Raw genomic sequence first — 19,708 nt, forward strand, 5'->3', positions numbered from 1 at the left:
CATACCTAGGCTGCTAAACAGTTACTGTAGAAACAGCAAATGCCCCACAGGAAATGGAAATATTTCTTATGCAGTCACTGTTGAAATTCATTAGCTACTTGATACTGTCTTTGAGGGTAATCATAGAGAATAATGTAACTTTTTGCCTCAGTAGAAGTTCCAGACTGTAAGATATTTTGTCGTAGTTGTGTGGCAACAGAAAATGTTGTGTCAGACTTAGCAATTCTAGTGGCAAAGAGTGCCTCCAGGGTTAGTGATAAGCTTTTTGTGTAGCACACAATTTTATTATAGTTTTTTATTATAGTGGAGCAGACGCAGATGAAAACTCTGGACTGATCTATACTGCAAGTTTTTACACATGTGGGAAAAAGTCAAATACAGTTGAACTTGTTCCATAATCAATCCTTTAATTACCTGTTTATGCATCTTTTTGCTCTCCAAGTCAATAAAGTTTCATTTGAACATGATGGGATCTTGTTTGATTGTACTTACATAGCCTCCTAGTATCATGACTGGTAATCAGAATTTTCTTGCAGCTTCAGGAGAAAACAAGGCAGAATGTTTGACATTTCCGTGCACATAATGAGAAGAAAATGAGCCTGTCTGATTCAGTACTGGTTATGTCTTTTCAGTATGAAACTCTGATATATCAATATGCTACAGTTTATTCCATAACTTTTCTTTCTTCAGGTACAACTGTGCCAGCATTGTTAAATAGCACCTCCAATCAACTTTACCTGCATTTTCACTCTGACATTAGTGTGGCAGCAGCTGGTTTTCACCTGGAATACAAAAGTAAGACTTCTTCTCTTTTGAAACTTTCTCAGGTTTTTCCTGCATATGGAAAAGGAAACAGAGACTTTATATTGTTCTTTTGGTTTTGTTTTGTTTGTTATTCCCTGACTACCAAAGTCTACTGAGCATGAACCTGATATAAATGATGTCCATTAAGCTGAAATTTTACATTAAATGACATTCAAAATTGCTGAAAACCAGCATTCCCAATTTAGCAGTATATTACAGATCAACCTGGCAATTCAAAACCACATTTTAAAAATGTGGGGTTTAAAAATGGGGAGGAAAGTGTTCAATTTATTTCAACTTAGTTCTGAAATTTAGGTAACAAAAAAAGTGAGAATTAGTTTCACTGCTTGGAAATAGATAAAACCAGAACAGATAATACATTATTTTCGTATTTATATGTGTATATCATAGAATCATAGAATAGTTAGGGTTGGAAAGGACCTTGAGATCATCTAGTTCCTTGCTGTTCTTCCTTTGCCTTCAAATTATTTTACCTCAAAAAATTGCTGTAATTGAAAAAAAAAAAAAACACAACCAAGAAAACCACCGCCATTACAATCCCAGAGCTACAAGAAGGCACTACCTTTCTCTTGGTAAATCATTGGTGGTATGAGCAGAATAACCTAAGAAGTTTAATGGCAAATTCTGCTATATATCAACCTTTGATATGTTTCATATGTTTCGATATGTTTTATGAGCAGCTTGGTGCTAAAATACAGTTTGGTGTTATAAACATCAATAAATTACATCACATAATCATTTTAATGCAAACAAGCATATTTGTGTGCTTTAAATACTATAGAATAATAATAAATTCAGCACATGTGCTTACAAAGAATTGCTTTTAACTGGAAGTAGGTATCAGTAAGAATATTCTAGTCTTTAAAAAAATGATGTGATGATGAGTTAGTCTGATGAATGCTTTCATGAAGGTCACAAAGTAAATCCTCGGTTTTTTTAATATGAACATACTCTAATTTCTTACAAAGGGCACTCAGTTTTATCGAAAATTTAGATTGCTTTCATATTGCATGCATTCCAACATTAATGTCTAAAACTGTTATTGTTGTTATTCATATTTTTAAGAATTACAAACAAGTAAATAAAGACATGGATGATCTTAATAAGCTGTATTTAGGATTGAGATTAAAAATTGTAAATAAGATATAAATATGTGCAGAATTTTGAAAGACTCAGTTTTCATCTCATAATAAATATTTTAAATTAGACATAATTGACAAGATAGTCTTATATTTTAATTTAATTTCCTGTTTATTTCAAGCATTTATATGACTATGTTGTAGATTTTTTTAAATACAGGCATTCTAACAGTGATGTAGAATGAATATATAACTATTACTTCTGCAGGAATCTTTTTAGAATCTACTATTTTGACAAAGTTCTTTATGTTTGGTTGGTTTTGTTTGGTTGTTTTGGGGTTTTTTTTGTCTGGGGAGCCCTCCCCCCCAGTGAGTCAGTGCATTTTCCTTTCACCTGAATCTGTAGTGAAAGTATAATTCCATATGAAGTGTAAAGACTTACAGATTTGTTCTAAGAGGTAGCTTTACAATGAGCATTTTGAAGTTAAGTTTTTATCTTTTACTGTATGAGTTTCATTATCCCTGTGACTCCTGAAAAAGAAAAAAAAAAAAAAAAAAAAGTGTTCTGTTAACAAGTAAAAAGTGTTTGGGAGCATGCAAGGTCACTTGGAGTTATGCTTTTCTTTGTCTCCTAAGTGCCAGTCCCACAGCTGTGCTCTGTTAAAGCATCTGTTGACTTCAGTGGTGCCAGTATTTCAAGGCCAGGTTTTCTTAGAAGTGCAGCTCAGTACAGGTCAAGGTAGCAACACTGAACACTCAGAGCTTAGTTAACTATTCTGTTGATAGTCAGGCAGGAAAGAATAATTTCCTTTATTATCTGGCCCTATGGTCTCTGCAGGACTAGCAGGAGTACAGTACATCTGTGTGTGTCTCAATACAGAAGCCGAGCAAATCCCCACAGCAAGAATTTATGGTTTTATATTGAGCAGTCACCTTTTTAGATCAAATAAGGAGCAGAGCAGGAAATACTTTTCTGTGTAACAAGATTCAGATATTGCTAGTGTTCAGTTATGACTTCTGAAGCCTGTGATCATTTGGTCACCTACTCTTCGAAGCAGCATTGGAAAAATAAATTCAGTAGTCTGTCTAATATTTGGAATAAAAATGCCCTTTTCTTGAGGGGTTGACTTACTAAAGCAAACACAAAAATGTCTGGTGAAAAAGCTTGCAACGTTAAATGCTACATTAGAAAATCAGATACTTTTGATAAAAGCAAAGGAAAAGGAGGGCTAGATTCATAGTCTTCCTAAATAAAATGTTTTGCAGCTGTAACATTCAGCTACAGTAAAAGAGGCTTCAGTTCAACTCGGTCAACTTCTTGCAGAAATTTGAATGTCAGGTAGTCATAGTGGGGGTCTTCAATATCCACTTTTAAGGCTGTTCTATTTAATAAGATTATGTAGCTGTAGCAGGATTTGTATCAGAATTCTGGACCCTGAAGTAAGAAAGGTCTTTCTCCCATTCATTAATTCTGTTGTTTATTGTAGCACTTTAATATTATGTGGTCACAACAGCAGAAAATTCAGTGACGTATATTAAAAATAGTATTCCAAAGGTGAATGACAGATTTACAGAAAGACTTACATAACATCCATTCATTTAAGGATGCTGGAGCACCTCCTGTATGAAGACAGGCTGAGAAAATTGGGGCTGTTCAGCCTGGAGAAGAGAAGGCTGCGTGGAGACCTTCTAATATCTGAAGTGGGCCTATAGGGATGCTGAGGAGGGACTCTTCTTCAGGGACTGTAGTGACAGGACAAGAGGCAATGGGTTCCAACTTAAACAGATTCAGGTCAGAGATAAGAAAGAAATTCTTTACTGTAAGAGTGTTGAGGCCCTGAACAGACTGCCCAAGAAAGTTGTGAATGTTCCATCCCTGCCAGTGTTCAAGGTCAGGTTGGACAGGAGCTTGAGCAATCTGGTCTAGTTGGAGATGTCCCTGCCCATGGCAGCGGGTTTGGAACTAGACAATCTTAAGGTCTTTTCCAGCCCTAACTGTTCTATGATTCTATGATTTCCTCATCAGAAAACAAGCTCAAGAGTCCCAGTCGATTAGAGAGGAAGAGAGAGCATAATATTGCTGGGCAATACTGTAAGAATAAGAACTAATATCAGTGTCAATTTGTTAAAAATCCCCAACAGTATTATGCCAGTTAATATGAGCTGGAAAAACTGGCCCTTAGTTTTGTAGAAGAAAAGAAAGAAACAACAATATAATCATGGAAGCAAACCAGAATTGTGTATTCATGTATTTTAAAAATCTCCAGCATAACACTGCAGCAATGTAGATGCAGAAGATTAGGCATTTAATGTTGTTTTAATTATGGATAGATAGAAAATTCATAGAGAAGAAAGACTTCAAAAAAAATATAGCTAGTCCTTAGAGAACTAAAATTGATGGGCACACTTTTTATTTCATTTCCAACTAAGTCATTTTCTTCTTGTTTAAAATTATTTTGCTATAGAAAATGGTTGGGTCTTCTGTGACCCCAATTAAAATTTAATTATGTTTATATTTGAATCTTTCATTTATAGCTATGCTTATTTTAGTATTTGAGTAATGCTTTTATGAATCCAAATGTCCTTCTGTATAGTTCCTGCTCTTTTGTGGAAGGGGAATGGCTTTGTTTATGAAGCTGTTTTCTTGAGCAATAATTTGTTGTCAGTCAAAACTAACAATAAAAATTCACAGTTGTTCTGATTTTTCATCAAATTTCAGGGAAATCCACAGTGATCATTTCTTAATTTTATTTTCCAGAACAATAAAGAAAGCTACTACGTAATTCCCTCATGTTTTACAGCCTTACATTGTATATAGTTCCCAGTTAACATTAATTGAAATTATATGTATGTATCAAAGGACACTGGATCCTTTAATAAGGTTTTAGGTATATGTGTTTTGGAAAGAGAAAAATGTATCTATCTTTGAAATTGAGAACACTATAATACTTTTCTTAAGGTGAAAATCCTCTTTTAGCATATTGCATTTTATAATTTTTTTTTTTTCTTTTTGGGAACCAGGCTTAGTGCTTAGTCCTAGAACATTTAAAAAAAAAGTTCAGATTATTTGAGTAAATGAGCTTTGGTTTAAATCTTTTGAGGATGAATAGAAAACATTAGATGAACATTACATGAACATTACACTGCATAGGAAGTGCAGTGAAAGTTACTGTGTAGTCATTGCTCCTTGATTAACAGGAATGATAAATTCTTAGAACTAAAACTACTAAACCCCTTCCTGTGCAAACACCCAGTAGGTAGGAGAGCATTATGGAATAGTGAAGAGGTGGCCTTACACTTCTTTTAATTATTGTCTCATTTTCTGAAGCTTCTCTATTTGCATGTTTTCAAGTACTAAAGGTTCTCAGGAGCTGAAATAAAGGATTCACTGGTAAGGAGACTAGAGAGCAAGGACTATATTTTGTAGTACTTCTCTATCATAAAGAGCTTCAATAAATTCAAATATAAAAATCAGACTAGCAGTGAAGAAGGCATATTCTTTTAGGTAGCATACTGGGTTTTGGTATCACAGTATCACAGTATCACAGTATGTTAGAGATTGGAAGGGACCTCAAAAGATCATCTAGTCCAATCCCCCTGCCAGAGCAGGAACACCTAGATAAGGTTACACAGGAATGTGTCCAGGCGGGTTTCGAATGCCTCCAGAGAAGGAGACTCCACAACCTCCCTGGGCAGCCTGTTCCAGTGTTCTGTCACCCTCACTGAGAAGAAGTTTCTTCTCAAGTTTAAGTGGAACCTCTTGTGTTCCAGTTTATACCCATTACCCCTTGTCTTATCATTGTTTGCCATTGAGAAGAGCCTGGCTCCATCCTCATGACACTCCCCCTTTATATATTTATATACACTAATAAGGTCCCCCCGCAGTCTCCTCTTCTCCAAACTATAGAGACCCAGCTCGCTCAGCCTTTCCTCATAAGGGAGATGCTCCACTCCCTTAATCATCTTTGTCGCCCTGCGCTGGACTCTCTCCAGCAGGTCCCTGTGCTTCTTGAACTGAGGGGCCCAGAACTGGACACAATATTCCAGATGTGGTCTCACCAGGGCAGAGTAGAGGGGAAGGAGGACCTCTCTCGACCTACTGACCACCCCCCTTCTAATACACCCCAGGATGCCATTGGCCTTCTTGGCCACAAGGGCACAGTGTTGGCTCATGGTCATCCTGCCGTCCACTAGGACCCCCAGGTCCCTCTCCCCTACACTACTCTCTAACAGGTTGTTCCCCAACCTATACTGGAACCTGGGGTTGTTCCTGCCCAGATGCAGGACTCTACACTTTCCCTTGTTATATTTCATCAAGTTATTCCCTGCCCAACTCTCCAGCCTGTCCAGGTCTCGCTGGATGGCAGCACAGCCTTCTGGCGTGTCAGCCACTCCTCCCAGCTTAGTGTCATCAGCAAACTTGCTGACAGTACACTCAATTCCCTCATCTAAATCATTGATGAATATATTAAATAATACTGGTCCCAGTACTGACCCTTGAGGCACTCCACTAGATGCAGGCCTCCAACTGGACTCCGCCCCATAGACTACAACTCTCTGGCTTCTGTCCTTCAGCCAGTTCGCAGTCCATCTCACTATCTGATCATCCAGACCACACTTTCTCAATTTAGCTATGAGGATGCTGTGGGAGACTGTGTCAAATGCGTTGCTGAAGTCAAGGCAGACCACATCCACCGCTCTGCCATCATCCATCCACAATGTTATTTCCTCATAAAAGGCTATGAGGTTGGTCAAGCATGACTTCCCCTTGGTAAAGCCATGTTGACTGCCCCTCATAACCCTCTTATCCTTGACATGCCTTAAGATGGCATCAAGGATAAGGTGTTCCATCACTTTCCCAGGGATGGAGGTGAGGCTGACCGGTCTATAGTTACCCGGGTCCTCCTTCTTGCCCTTTTTGAAGACTGGAGTGACATTTGCTTTCCTCCAGTCCTCAGGCACCTCTCCCGTTTCCCAAGACTTGGTAAAGATGATGGAGAGTGGTCTAGCAATGACTTCCGCCAGTTCCCTCAGCACCTGCGAGTGCATCCCATCTGGACCCATGGATTTATGGATGTCTAGATTGCTCAACTGGTCCCTAACCCATTCCTCATCGACTCATCGATGGTAGTTCCAGATTAAGAGCTTTCATGCAATTCAATCTTTAATGTGGCTCTTTGGTGCAGCAGTCTTTTATTTTTCCCTGTGTTAAACACATATGAATCATAAATATGTCATTTTTAATTTAGCAGGTCCTGATCCTATCAGTATGTCTATATAACTTAGTAGCTGCTGACATGAATCTGACCGCTTTTGCAGTAATTCATTGAGATAAATGCATTTTCTAGGCTGATGTCTGAAGCATGCAGTTTTGGAAGGGACAGCTTGGCTTTTGATATACACCACCATCAAAATGGAAAGAACAATTCACTCCAGCTTGATGTTTTTGCTGTGATAAAGAACAAGATGGTTCAGTTAGCCACATGGGGACAGGAGGGAAGAATTCAAAAAAGCAAGCCTGATGACTTTTGGTCAAGCTGTCAAGAAATTCTTGTGTTGTTCAGTTTGCAGCTTTCTGAAATGGACACTAATGGGCATTCACATTGTCAGATATGCCAGCAAGGATTTACTTTCTGCCAGCAATGGCAGTGATATTTGGACAGAATTTGAGGTAATTGTAGGCATGTATATAATTATGTAAGTGAGGCATATTTGTCTTATGCCACAGCGGAGCCAAGAAAGTATTTAGCAGTCAGTAAGTGAAGGAAGGTCAGGGAGAGGGTTATCATTCTTGACATTGATGTGTTCTTTGTTTTACAGCATAGCAGAAGCTGAGCTCTGAAGAGCATGCACTGAGCAATCCTTGTCCTTTTTTGATTGCTCAGACATGACATTTAACATGTTTTTCATTTATTACTGACTATCCGCATACAATCTAGTTTAATGTATTTCAGATTCTCTGAATATTTAAGTTCCCTAGTTTTTCCCCAGAAAACAGTTTGTTTGCTTTCTGTCTAGCATTCTTTAGATTTTTGGACCAGTTCTAAACCAGACTAGTTATCGAGCTAAACTAGGCTAGTATTATTAATGATGAGTGTTAAGGATTCAGAATTCTGTTTGTTTCCAACTTTATCTTTGTTTCTCAGGACATAATATTGCTTCTTAATGTCAAGCATGTCAGAGAAGTCATTTGTGAGTGGGTTTTACATAGTGTTTTGTGATACGCTGATATAATATCCTATATTATAAATTGCATCATGAGACCAAAGCAGTAGTACATACAAAGTATTTCACAAAGAATAAGCATCTAGCAGAAAGTTTTATTAAGTTATTAGAATCTGTTAAAGATGAAATACATAGTCATACCATATCTAGCCTATATAATTCTGTATGCTGTTTAACTAATGATAGAAAGAGCTATATTACAAGCACATTATTAATATTACTATGCAGTCACTGTTACAAAACTTCATCTGTGACTCAGAAAAATCTGCAAAAGTAATTGTTTTGTTCATACTGATCTAAGACTACTGGCCTGTAACTCTCAACACACAGAGATGCTGAGTTCAACAAAAATAAAAATTTCTTGAAGACAAGAAGTGAGCCACAGTTTTATTTTCACAGAATTCAGCAAGTGCATTGCTATCTATAAGCAATTCTATCACAGTGCCTTTATTGAGTGCTTGTTTATTTAGTCATGGTGAATTTGAAGCATGTCTTTTTTTTTTTTCTGTTAAAGAGAGAAGGGTAAGGAAATGCGGAAATAAGGCTTGATTCATGCATGTGAATAAGGCTTAAGTTGTGTCTGAACACTAGATTCTCAAATTAAGTAAACAACAGTCTAGATACTGCAGTTTGAATTACTGACATAAGATACTACCCTTCGCATAATGCTGGAGCAAACAAGCAGTTTGTGTGACTGCGAATCACAGCTATTTAGTACGTATATTCAGAAAGATTTTTCCAGATATGGATATATTTATGGTATTGCAGGATACAAAGTAGTAGACCAAAAGAATGATACTAGAAAACTGCAAAACCCCCAAAACTACTGAAGTTAATGATGATATCCTCATGCCTATTTGGAGCATTACAGTTCCACATAAAGACCACACATGAACTGCCTAGTGGTCACGTGAATTCACCATAAAATAATCAAATAGTCGATAATATTGGCAGAGCATCAAAATTTGTAAATTCTGTGGTAGAAATTGCTGAAAGTCTTTAAAACACATTTAGATATTTTCCTAAATTATACATTCTGAAACACAAAGGACCTACTTCAGGGAGATTCTACAGCTTGCAACTGTTATATTATTTTTATGCTATAATCAGAAAATACTTAGTTTAATAACTATCTATAGTTATGAAGACATGATAACTTGATAGCTGTCACTCAGCTTTAGAATGACTTGCCATTATTATTGTTCATTCCTGGAAAAAGTAAAATGTGGTAAGACTCAAAAGCACATGAGACAATGTACAGGATTTTAGATTGGATATAAGGAAGAAATTCTTTACTGAGAGGGTGGTGAGGCACTGGAATGGGTTGCCCAGGGAGGTTGTGAATGCTCCATCCTTGGTGGTGTTCAAGGCCAGGTTGGATGAGGCCTTGGGTGACATGGTTTAGTGTGGGGTGTCCCTGCCCATGGCAGGGGGGTTGGAACTAGATAATCTTAAGGTCCTTTCCAACCCTAACTATTCTATGATTCTATGATTATGGAAGCTATTTCCAAGAAAGAAAAAAAATGGCTTGGCCATAACAATTTTAGGTGAAAGTATAAAAGCTATTTAAAACTTCTGTGTGCTTCATTAGGAAAAATGTATTTCCTTCAACTAAGCCTTTATCTGCAAAAAACTGATTGGGAGTGGATGAAGTGGGAAACACAGAATTCTTATGTGTGCATTTAAGATTTGTAAGGTGTTATATTTGAGTGATGAAAAGTTTTAGGGCATAAAGTTAAAACCCTGTCTGTAACAAAATGTGTAAACAGCATTATCTGAAATAAAATTGTACTTCTGTAGAAAGACTATGGTCTCAGAATAATATTGGATATTGTTTCATGATGAGCCATCTGGAACAACAGAGTCCAAAATGTCAGATACGAGAGTAAAGCCAAATATCATGTAATTTCTGTACTAACCACTCTATTGAGTTCCACTTACTGTCACCAGAGGGGTTAGATATCAACAGTGAGACAACACTGAGAATTGTAGCATTTAGTCAGTTGTTTTTTCGTACAAGTGAACTGAAGGACACACAACATCACACTCAGGAAAGTATTATTTTTGTCTGATTTTTACAGAATTTTGGGCTAGTAAATTCTAAAGACCTATTCTCATGCATTGTGAAAATAATTTCCATTATGTTCTGGCTTCTATACATCATATTTTACTAAAATACAAGAGTTACATATTTATGTTTCAGTTGTAACTTTAATAAATGACTTCACAATTAAGATTAAACATTTGAAATTTATTTTTTACTTTAAATAAAGATTTTAATATTATAAGGGGAATGAGATTCTGTTTTCAAACTGTAAACCAACAAGTTCTGCTGTTTGCAAAGAAAATCTTGAAAACACAGAATTATTTGTTGTAATCTGCAGTGTCTCAAATGTCTTGTTCATTTGGAGCATTTTAGCTTAGATAGCAGAGTTGATATTTAATTTGCAGTTGTACTAACTAACAAACTCCTTAGGTAAGCAATCAAGGAAATAATAGAAAAGTTCTGTGGACTCAGTGAAAAGCAGAAGCTAATACTTGAGGTTGCCAAATTCAGGAAAACACATTTGAAATTGTTAATCCTGGAGAGTTGTAAAACTGTTAGCTGGCACCTGGGTTAAAGATATTTAAGAGCAAACTGTCCTGTCATACCTACGCAATGATTTACTTTTGGGTTAAGAATACTGAATTTAACATGCCTGAAATTTTTTATAGTCAATGGAGTTGTCTAAATTAAGTAATGCCCTTACAGTAGCCTTTAGCTACTGTTCCAAAAGGCTCTACCACCTAACCTCAGTAGTTCTGTTTGTCTGCTGTTGAAAAGAGACAATATACATAAAGTGTATTGAATCTTTCTCTAGAATTACCATATTACCATGCCAGTTGAAGACACAGTACGTAATAGCAACATGACATACTAATTGGTACAGTCACATTATATAATCTTTGTACTTCAGTAATACCATTTGTATTCTGCAGGGCAGTTCTGAAACAGTCTGTTTTAAACAAAATTTCACTTTTATCCTGAAACACATTTTTAATTAATGTTCTGTTTAAAAAAAAAATAAAAAATGCTGTGGATAGATTTTGTCACAGCAGAAAATATCAATGAAGAGCTGTTGTCCACTTATCTATTTTTTTGTGTTTACTTTCCTCAGCTGTAGGCCTTGCAGCCTGTCCTGAACCAGTAATTCCTAGCAATGGGATCAAATCAGGAGATAGATATATGGTGAATGATGTTTTGTCATTTCAGTGTGAGCCAGGATATACATTACAGGTATTTCTTTCTTTCTTTCTTTTTTCTTTGATTAATACACTGTGGAATACTTGCAACAAAATGACAATAGAGCCACCCAAATCCTATTTTAATGAAGAGGCTGTAGTGTGTCCATAGAGATGATTTAAGTAGACCCTATGTGAGTAGTCCCACATTATAAAGCTATGAATATGTAGCATATTTGGCCCTCAGTAAACTTCTGCTGGCAAATCTTGTCTTAGGCTATCAAGCAGTAAAAAAACCCATCAAAATGGACAATGAAAGAGCATGGTTAAAATGTTTTCTCTAGAAAATGGTTGTAGCACTATGCTTATTGAAACCGTACTGTGATTTCCCCATTTTTGGAAGTGGTTCCTCTAGGTGAAATTTTAACCACAGTTATGTCATTGAATTTCATATTCTGCTCAGAAATTGTAGAATTATTTTCAGCAACAATTTTTATTCATGCTAAATCTACTCTTAAAAATCTTTCAAGGGAAGAAATAATCCAAATTAGTTCACAGACTGAGGATGTTCACTGTTCACGCACTGATTTAGTTGCCAATGGTAGACATGTTATCAAGCTGCTGTTTGTAAATGTCACAGCACTATGTATATCTAAGACTTGAAAACTTTTTTTCTTCCCTTATTTGTTCCTCTACTTTATTTATATATATATCATCACCAGTGTGAAACATTGGAAACATAGGAGTTCAGAATTTTTTGGGTGGTAATAGGTCCCACACAAGACAATGTGAAAACGTACCACTGTTATCAGAGAAAGCAAAGCATCACAACTTCTGCTCCAGAGAAGGATAAAGTAGTCTGTCCTTATCTGATGTTTGCCAGTTCAGTGCTCCATCATATATAAGCTTATTCTTTGATCTCATTATCCCTTACCATTCTCCTAAAATTCAGACAGGATTCAGACTGAACATCTTATCTCTAGGCTGGGCGTGGGAACAGCTGCGCTTGAAAAATCTGTCTAGGTAAACAGCAGTATGCTTACCATTTTAGTCATATATTACAGCTACAGGGTCAAGTCTTTTACTTAATCCATGCTCTTTACTTTAATAACATGAATGTTAACAGCCTCTATTGGAAGCATCCCAGATCCATAGCAAAAAAGATTCCGTCATACAACTATCCTAATTGGAAAAAGAGTCAATACTTATGTACAATAAAGCCTACTCTACCCATCCTCAGCACTTGTTGGTCATTTAATGGTTCAAGGATTGCTTACAAGCCAGCTGGTGGCTCATAGATAAACTACTTAAATTTTTCTGTTTCCAGCAAAGGAAAATTTAATGTTATTCTGAAAATACCTACTGGTTTAAAACCTCTTTATTTAGGACTTTATTAACTTTATTTTTGCTATTCCATTTCTCCCTTATAGTGTCTTTTGTAGGTAGCAGTCATGTCAGTAAGAAAATTATTATATATTTGATATCATATTCTTATTACACAGTCCCTTTGAAAGGACTTTCTGTCATCAAACTTTGAATCCCAAATAGATTCTGACTTCATTTAAAGACTGCTAATGAACAATTAATCTTTTTCTATTTCAAAGTAGCATTAAGTATATGATGAAAAGCCATATTCTACAGATACATCTATGTTTCCATTGCCAAGGCAAAGTTATGTGAACTGAAATTTGATCTTCAGTGGTATTAATTTGTTAGAATGGAGTGCTGTCATGCTTTTGGCCTAGGTGAAGCATCACAGTTCAATAATAATCACAAGCCAGAAAATATTCTTGATAGGCACTTTGTTTTGGAGTGAATTCAGAAGAAAAAAGCTATGACTTAATATTCTGGATCTATTTTTACTTAGAAAAAAAATCAGAAATGAGAGTTCATAAATACAGTATTAGCATAAAAAAATTGTGTGTTTGTGAGGAAGATATCTGCATATAAACTGTATTAATTCTTAACTTCTATACACCATGTATATCACTGTCGCAAACCACATGACATCTTTTATCTATATGGAGGTCTTTTGTCCTTGAATATGACTAACTGCAGTTTTCTTTTTATACTTAAAGGGATTCTATAATGAAATAATTTCTTAGAATTTCATAGCATATTTTTTCTTAACCATATTTCTTTACCTCTGGTTCCATGCATATGCAAATTTAATATTAACCATGTAATTTGACATAAAAAAAAACTAATTTCATGATCTTGTCTAAAGTGTAAACCAAAAAACCTTAAATATCCAAATTCAATAGTTTGAATATTTTCAAAATATTAATGAGGATTTCTATGCTGTATGAACTCTGATGTAAGAAAGTGCATACACATGTATGTATAGTGTATTGCTCAGATGAGTAAAATGGCTCCAAATTAAAAAGAAATAATGAAAATGAGGTTCTGTGAGGCACAGTATGTTTGCTTTTCAACAAATATAGATCAGCATAACTTTTTCAGTCTAGCTGTGAATTTACCCTCAGTCTTTAGAGAACATATTCACAGCTAGCAATAACAATCAGATGTGGATTAGTTTATAATTGAGACTTACCAGAAAAGTCACAGAGCTCAAACTACTACCTGGAGATGCATAAGAAAGGTAATTGCTAGCTGTAGGATTAAGTGTCTCCCCTCAGGAGAGGACTTTAAAAGACTGAAATCAGAGTGTGCTCTTGTTGGGAAGAGGCTTAAAGCCAGAGGAATAATTTCATTTTATTTTTCGTAAGATTTTTGTAGGCCATTTTACTTTTTTCCCTAACTATGGTAGCTAAATTATGGCTTCCCCCCGACTCACATCAGAACATGCAATCATAGAAGACTAGGAAGAGAGAATAAAATAAATCAAGAAATATTGTATTAAGTAAATTATTCAAAATCTCGTCTGTTTTGCAAGTAACTAAGATGGTACAGTAAGTACCTGCACATTTTTCCAATAAAAGAAAAAGGCTTCTTTTTAAAAGAAGTCTTTTATTGAGTCGTTATAAATTTGTAGTATTTTAATAAGAAGAAAGACTAATTTATTTTTTCTTAATTTTAATGAAAGATGATTTCTTTTTTTTCCCTTCCATGCCATTTTTGGAAATGTTTGTTTGTCTTTCAGAAGCTGATTTTCTAAATATGCTTAACTAAATGATTAGTTTACGTATCATATTCCATACAACTCCATACAATTCCATATGAACTTTATTCAAGGTAGCATGTGTAGTTTCTTATTTGTAAATATACTGAATGATGTGGAAGTCATTTAATTTTATGGATTTTCCTTTACTGCAGTTTACTTCTTTTATTATTTTTTTAATGAGAATTTGATTGCTATGGACAAGTAATATTTAAATAATTCTTCATATTATATTAATAAAATGTGCTACCATACTAAATATTAGATTCTTAATACACTTGATAAAAATAAAGAAGAGATGGTAGAAGACATACCCAAGTTTGTATACCCAAATGACTGAAACAGAAACTAAACCTTGCCCTCAGTCCCATGTCTCAATCTTTGTATCAGACTTTTTCACTTCTGACAGTTTATTCAGTTTTACCATTCCAACAGCAGAATGCATAGCCTGAGCTCCTCAGAGGACAGAATTGATTAAAAAAAAAAGATTTGTTTGTGCTAATGTTATCAGCTTGAACTGTATCAGTGCAAGAAAAGCTGGAAGCATTTTGCAGTTGGTCCTGGGCAGCCACCCTAAAGTATGTGAGAATAGATTTTGCAGGTTACAGATGTCATTGTTGTTGTGGTGTTTCTTAAAAATAGGCGAAGTAAATTAAACATGACAGCTTAATAAAGAAGTATGTGTACTTTTATAGCTGTCTGCCTAGATGTTGCATGGATGCAGTGAGTTGTGTTGTGAGGCCATATGAGAGTTCAAGGCCTGCTGGTAACCGTGGATAACTGTCTTGGTATGGTCCACATCCATACCATCTGTAGCAAGCAGATGTAGAAAAAAATTCCTCTCTTTGTCTGTACTGCTCACTCAGAGTAATAGCTGATTCACTCCAGATTGCAGGCTGAAAATAAACTAGAGTGAAAACCCTGGAATTGAAATAGAGAGCATGTAGTCCATATGAATGACCACATTATGAATGTACGTAGTCAGCTGCTTCTGTCTTGTAACCAGACTTAAATTTAGTCGAAAACATCAAGAGGTTTTCAAGTTATCAAAAGAAGAGTGTTTTAAAACATTTATCCAGTAGAAAAATAAGTATTTGAAAATAGAGTTTAACAAATTCAAAAAAATAGTTATAATGCAGTTGATTGATTGATAAAAGAAAAAGCACAGATAAGACTATCCAGGAGGTCCTCTGTAGCTCTGCCTTCATGAAAAGTCCCATAATGAGTATCTGTAATCTAATATTTTGCCCTATCCAAACAGGGTCGTTCTCATATTTCTTGTATGCCAGGAACAGTTCGACGCTGGAACTATCCATCTCCTCTCTGCATTGGTATGGATACTTACTAATTTCAGTGTGTTCTGACCATCACTCAGAAGAAACTCCTGGCTTTGTCATGCCTATTATTCCTTCATTTAATTCTGTTTAATTCAAAACTTCTTTGAGTTTCCCTTTCCATCTGTGAAATACAGATTTTTTTTTTTCTTTATATATAGTGCGTATGCTATTTAAAAAAATACTATGAGTGGAGAAAGAAGGAAACCTGGATGTTTACCATTGTTTAGCTTGTCTTGAATACTCTGTTTTGATTCAGGCTGAATCTTCTTCAGAAGGGAGAGGAAGTTAACACATTCCTTTTGTAGCATGTTCAGCTCAGAGAAACTTCTCAAGAACAACCAGGTCATGCAGGGAGCCTAGGAAACTTCTCAAAGAAGCAGGCAGTCTGTCTGCAGTAAAGGGGAGCTCTGAAGCCAAACCTTCAGGGGTTATGGAATGAAAGAGCTAAAGGCTGTCTCTTTTCATCTGCGAAAGCTATTAAACGATGCTGAGTAAAAAAGCAAAGCTATAAAATATTTCCTTTTTAAGCATACCAAGACCTTACTCAGCAGATGTGAGTTTTCCCTATGTAGAAAATAATCTTGCTCTGTTGTATTGTTTCTTGGTTAAACAAAGTTTAAGAGAGTTAAGTTTCTGGTGTCTTTTGCATGCACATTTCTAGAAAAAGCAGGAATGGAGGGGAAAGAAGCACAGATCCATAGTAAGATTTTATCACTTTAGCTTTGAAATACATTCTTCAGCGAATGCTTTTAACTTCAGTATTCAGTCAGCAAAAGCTGTGCCTTTTAGCTTCGTATCTAAGAGGAGTTTAAAAGATTGGGATGATACTGAGCAATTTAATGTGAAATGGTTTTAAAGATTCCTTGTGAAGTTGGGCCTGTAGATAACATTGTTTTGTCAACTTCTACAGAAGCAGTCACTTCTGATTAAAATGAAAGCAGTGCAGTTCCTTCAAATCAGTTTTAGAAATGGAAAATTTTTTCAGGAAGGTGTATTTTGGGATTTGGCTGGCATGGGGCTTGGGCTAATCTTATGTGTTACCTTGTATATTAAGTATAGTTCCTATTCAAAAACTATGCTTTGGAGGGTTTTGTGGGGTTTTTTGTTTTGTTTTGTTTGTTCGTTTGGTTTTTGCTTTGCTTCATTTTGGGGGGGATTGTTTTGTTTTGTTTGTGGGGTTGTTTTGTTTGATTGGGTTTTTTTCCCCTTTAGCTCATGAAATGTTGCTATCCTGAAAGTTAAAATACCCCCAAGAAAAGAAACAAGCCCTTAAAATATGATTCCTCCCTTCCCCCCAAACCTTTAAAATGTTGATTTTTCTAGAAGTGCAAACCAAAGTCTCTTGTTTTCACTAAATAATATATTTAGCATTGAAGGGAGGTAGAAATATTTGAGAAGTTCAAGACTGATGTCTTAGCTTTTTAGCACAGTTCTTCCTTTTTTGATTCAATTTCCTGTGTGGTCTAACCAGGAGATTATTTTAATTTTTTTTGTGCAATTATCATAATGCACAGTATCAAAGTATTGCAGGTCATGCATCCCTGTAATACTTCACATGAAAACTCGTGGGCTTTAACATAACGAGTCTTCAAATAATAAATATAAATTGCAAGTTTTTAATTTGATTTCTTGATGTTGCTCTTCATCCATATTATTGTCCTAGTGAAAGTGTAAACTCAGCCACTTCTTTACAAGTTGCTCCACTTATTTATAATTTAGCTTTATGCCATCCTAAATGATGCAAATGCCTTTTCAATCTCCAAACACATGAATTGGCTGAAAAGAAGCATACAGATAGTAAGCAAATTCCTTTTTTTTTTTTTTTTTTCCCTTCGTAGTGAAGAATGTCTTGAACTGTGATAAATTTGCTGTTTAGGGGGCATAAGGATAAAATGGAAAATCCATTTTTCAATTCATTGTATATTAAGAAATAATATTATTAAAAGGTACAGTTACTTTCTTTTTATTTTTAATAGCTAAATGTGGTGGAACACTTACAAGCATGGGTGGTGTGATCCTGAGCCCAGGTTTTCCTGGAAATTACCCTAGTAACTTAGATTGTACATGGAAAATTTTATTGCCTATTGGATATGGTAAGTAATCTTTCATTTAAGGAACAATTATTTATAATCACCAGATTTAACTATATATAAGAATATTCTAAATTACACTATGAAATAGATTTTATCCAGTGAATTCATTTTAAACTGGTTGCCAATTTAAAAGTACATCTTTGTCAAAGCAATTTGTTGTTTGTAAAACTCAGTCAGTTTCAGAAACTGATTTCAGAGCAAATGAAATCTGCTGCTTGAAGATGCCAGATGAAGGAGGTAATGTAACTTCTATATTAATGATTGGTCTTCTGTTTAATGTCCTTTCATTGTTCCCCAAGTGACTTTTAAATAGTATTTCTTACATTCTATAAAAATGAACAAAACTTTATTTCTAGCACTATGAATCTGGTTAAAAATATTGTAAAAGTGTATTTCAAGTCCTAGGTAACATTTTCCAACATAGAAACTTTCTAGGCTTGCATTAAAAATATTGTCATACAGAAAATACCTTTACAAATAAATAAGAATTAGGTTGATAAGGTAGTCATGGATGACAAAGGATCTATTAGTGCAAGTATAAAACACAGTCTTCTATCATTATCGGAAATAAGAAAGGAATAAGTTTTCTTGCTGTGAAAACATTATGCCCTGTACTGTGAATTCAATGCTTATAGTCAAATAAGAAAAATAATTTTAAAAGCTCATTATGAAATTCACTGTACCCATCTCTGTAAATGAATTTCTTTTCCATGCTTTCCATTTGCATTCATGTCATGGTTTAAGCCCAGCTGGCAACGAGAACCACACAGCCACTTACTCACTCCCCCTCCCTTCCTACCCTCCCTCCTAGAGGGATGGGGAGGAAACTCGAAAGAATGTAACTCCCACGGGTTGAGATAAGAACAGTCCAGTAACTAAGTTATAACACAAACCTCTACTGCTACCACCAATAATAATAATGATAAGGGAAATAACAAGGGAAGAGAGTACAACTGCTCACCACCTGCTGCCTGATACCCAGCCTGACACAAGCAATGATCTAGCCGTTCCGGGTAACTGCCCCACATCCTGGGCATGGCATGCTGTGGTATGGAATACCTCTTTGGCTAGTTTGGGTCAGGTGTCCTGTCTCTGCTTCCTTCGGGCTTCCCCTCGTCCCTGGCAGAGCATGAAACTCAGAAGGTCCTTGGTCAGAGTAAACATTACTTAACAACAACTAAAAACATTGGTGTTACCAACGTTGTTCCCAGACTGAAAGTCAAAAATGCAGCACTGCACCAGCTACTAAGACTGAGAAAAATGACTGCTACTAATGAACCCTGGACAGTCCTGTAACTGAAATTAATGTGTTTGTTTAAAAAACCTTTAGGAAAAATACATGTTTATGCTTATGTTTAAAATGTGGTTATTTTAGACATTTACATTTTTCTAAGTAACTGATAAATCTAGTTTTTACTTTCAAAATGCAAATTTTTTTTATACTGAATATTTACAACTAGTTGTATAAATTTCTTCTCAGTAATTAAATATGGATGATTCAATTTTAAAGATACTCTGTGGCTCAGCAGAGACTATTTCAAAACAGTAGGCTAATATTGCTTAAATACCTAAACACTGATTTGGGGTCAATATAAATATGTCAGTTACAATGATCTGCTTGTCAATTTAGTAACTTAAGTATTATATCAAGTGGCTGCTTAATGCTTTAGAATTTCTATGCTGCTGATATCCAGCATACTCACTAAATGCTGATACTGGTGGGAATCACTAAATGCTGATTCTGAAGTCAAGATGTTTCCAAGCTGCTTGGTGTCCTACTTCATCTTAAGTCCTGAGAGCATTGTA

At 35.5% G+C, this 19,708-nt stretch overlaps 1 protein-coding gene across 1 annotated transcript in view; it reads left to right on the plus strand.

Moving 5' to 3' along the window:
* The window catches only part of CSMD1 (CUB and Sushi multiple domains 1), a gene marked incomplete at both ends in the record, with an annotated part of 1,184,444 nt that overhangs the window by 1,018,033 nt on the left and 146,703 nt on the right, over nt 1-19,708 (plus strand). The window contains 4 exons of the mRNA XM_080616376.1: nt 691-795; nt 11,288-11,406; nt 15,734-15,803; nt 17,786-17,902. Of these exons, the coding sequence (XP_080472502.1) occupies nt 691-795; nt 11,288-11,406; nt 15,734-15,803; nt 17,786-17,902 (411 nt within the window). The remainder of the gene's footprint in view (nt 1-690; nt 796-11,287; nt 11,407-15,733; nt 15,804-17,785; nt 17,903-19,708) is intronic.

Source organism: Psittacula echo (assembly GCF_963264785.1).
Source record: "Psittacula echo genome assembly, chromosome: 4".
In the NCBI taxonomy this organism is placed as follows: domain Eukaryota; kingdom Metazoa; phylum Chordata; class Aves; order Psittaciformes; family Psittacidae; genus Psittacula; species Psittacula echo.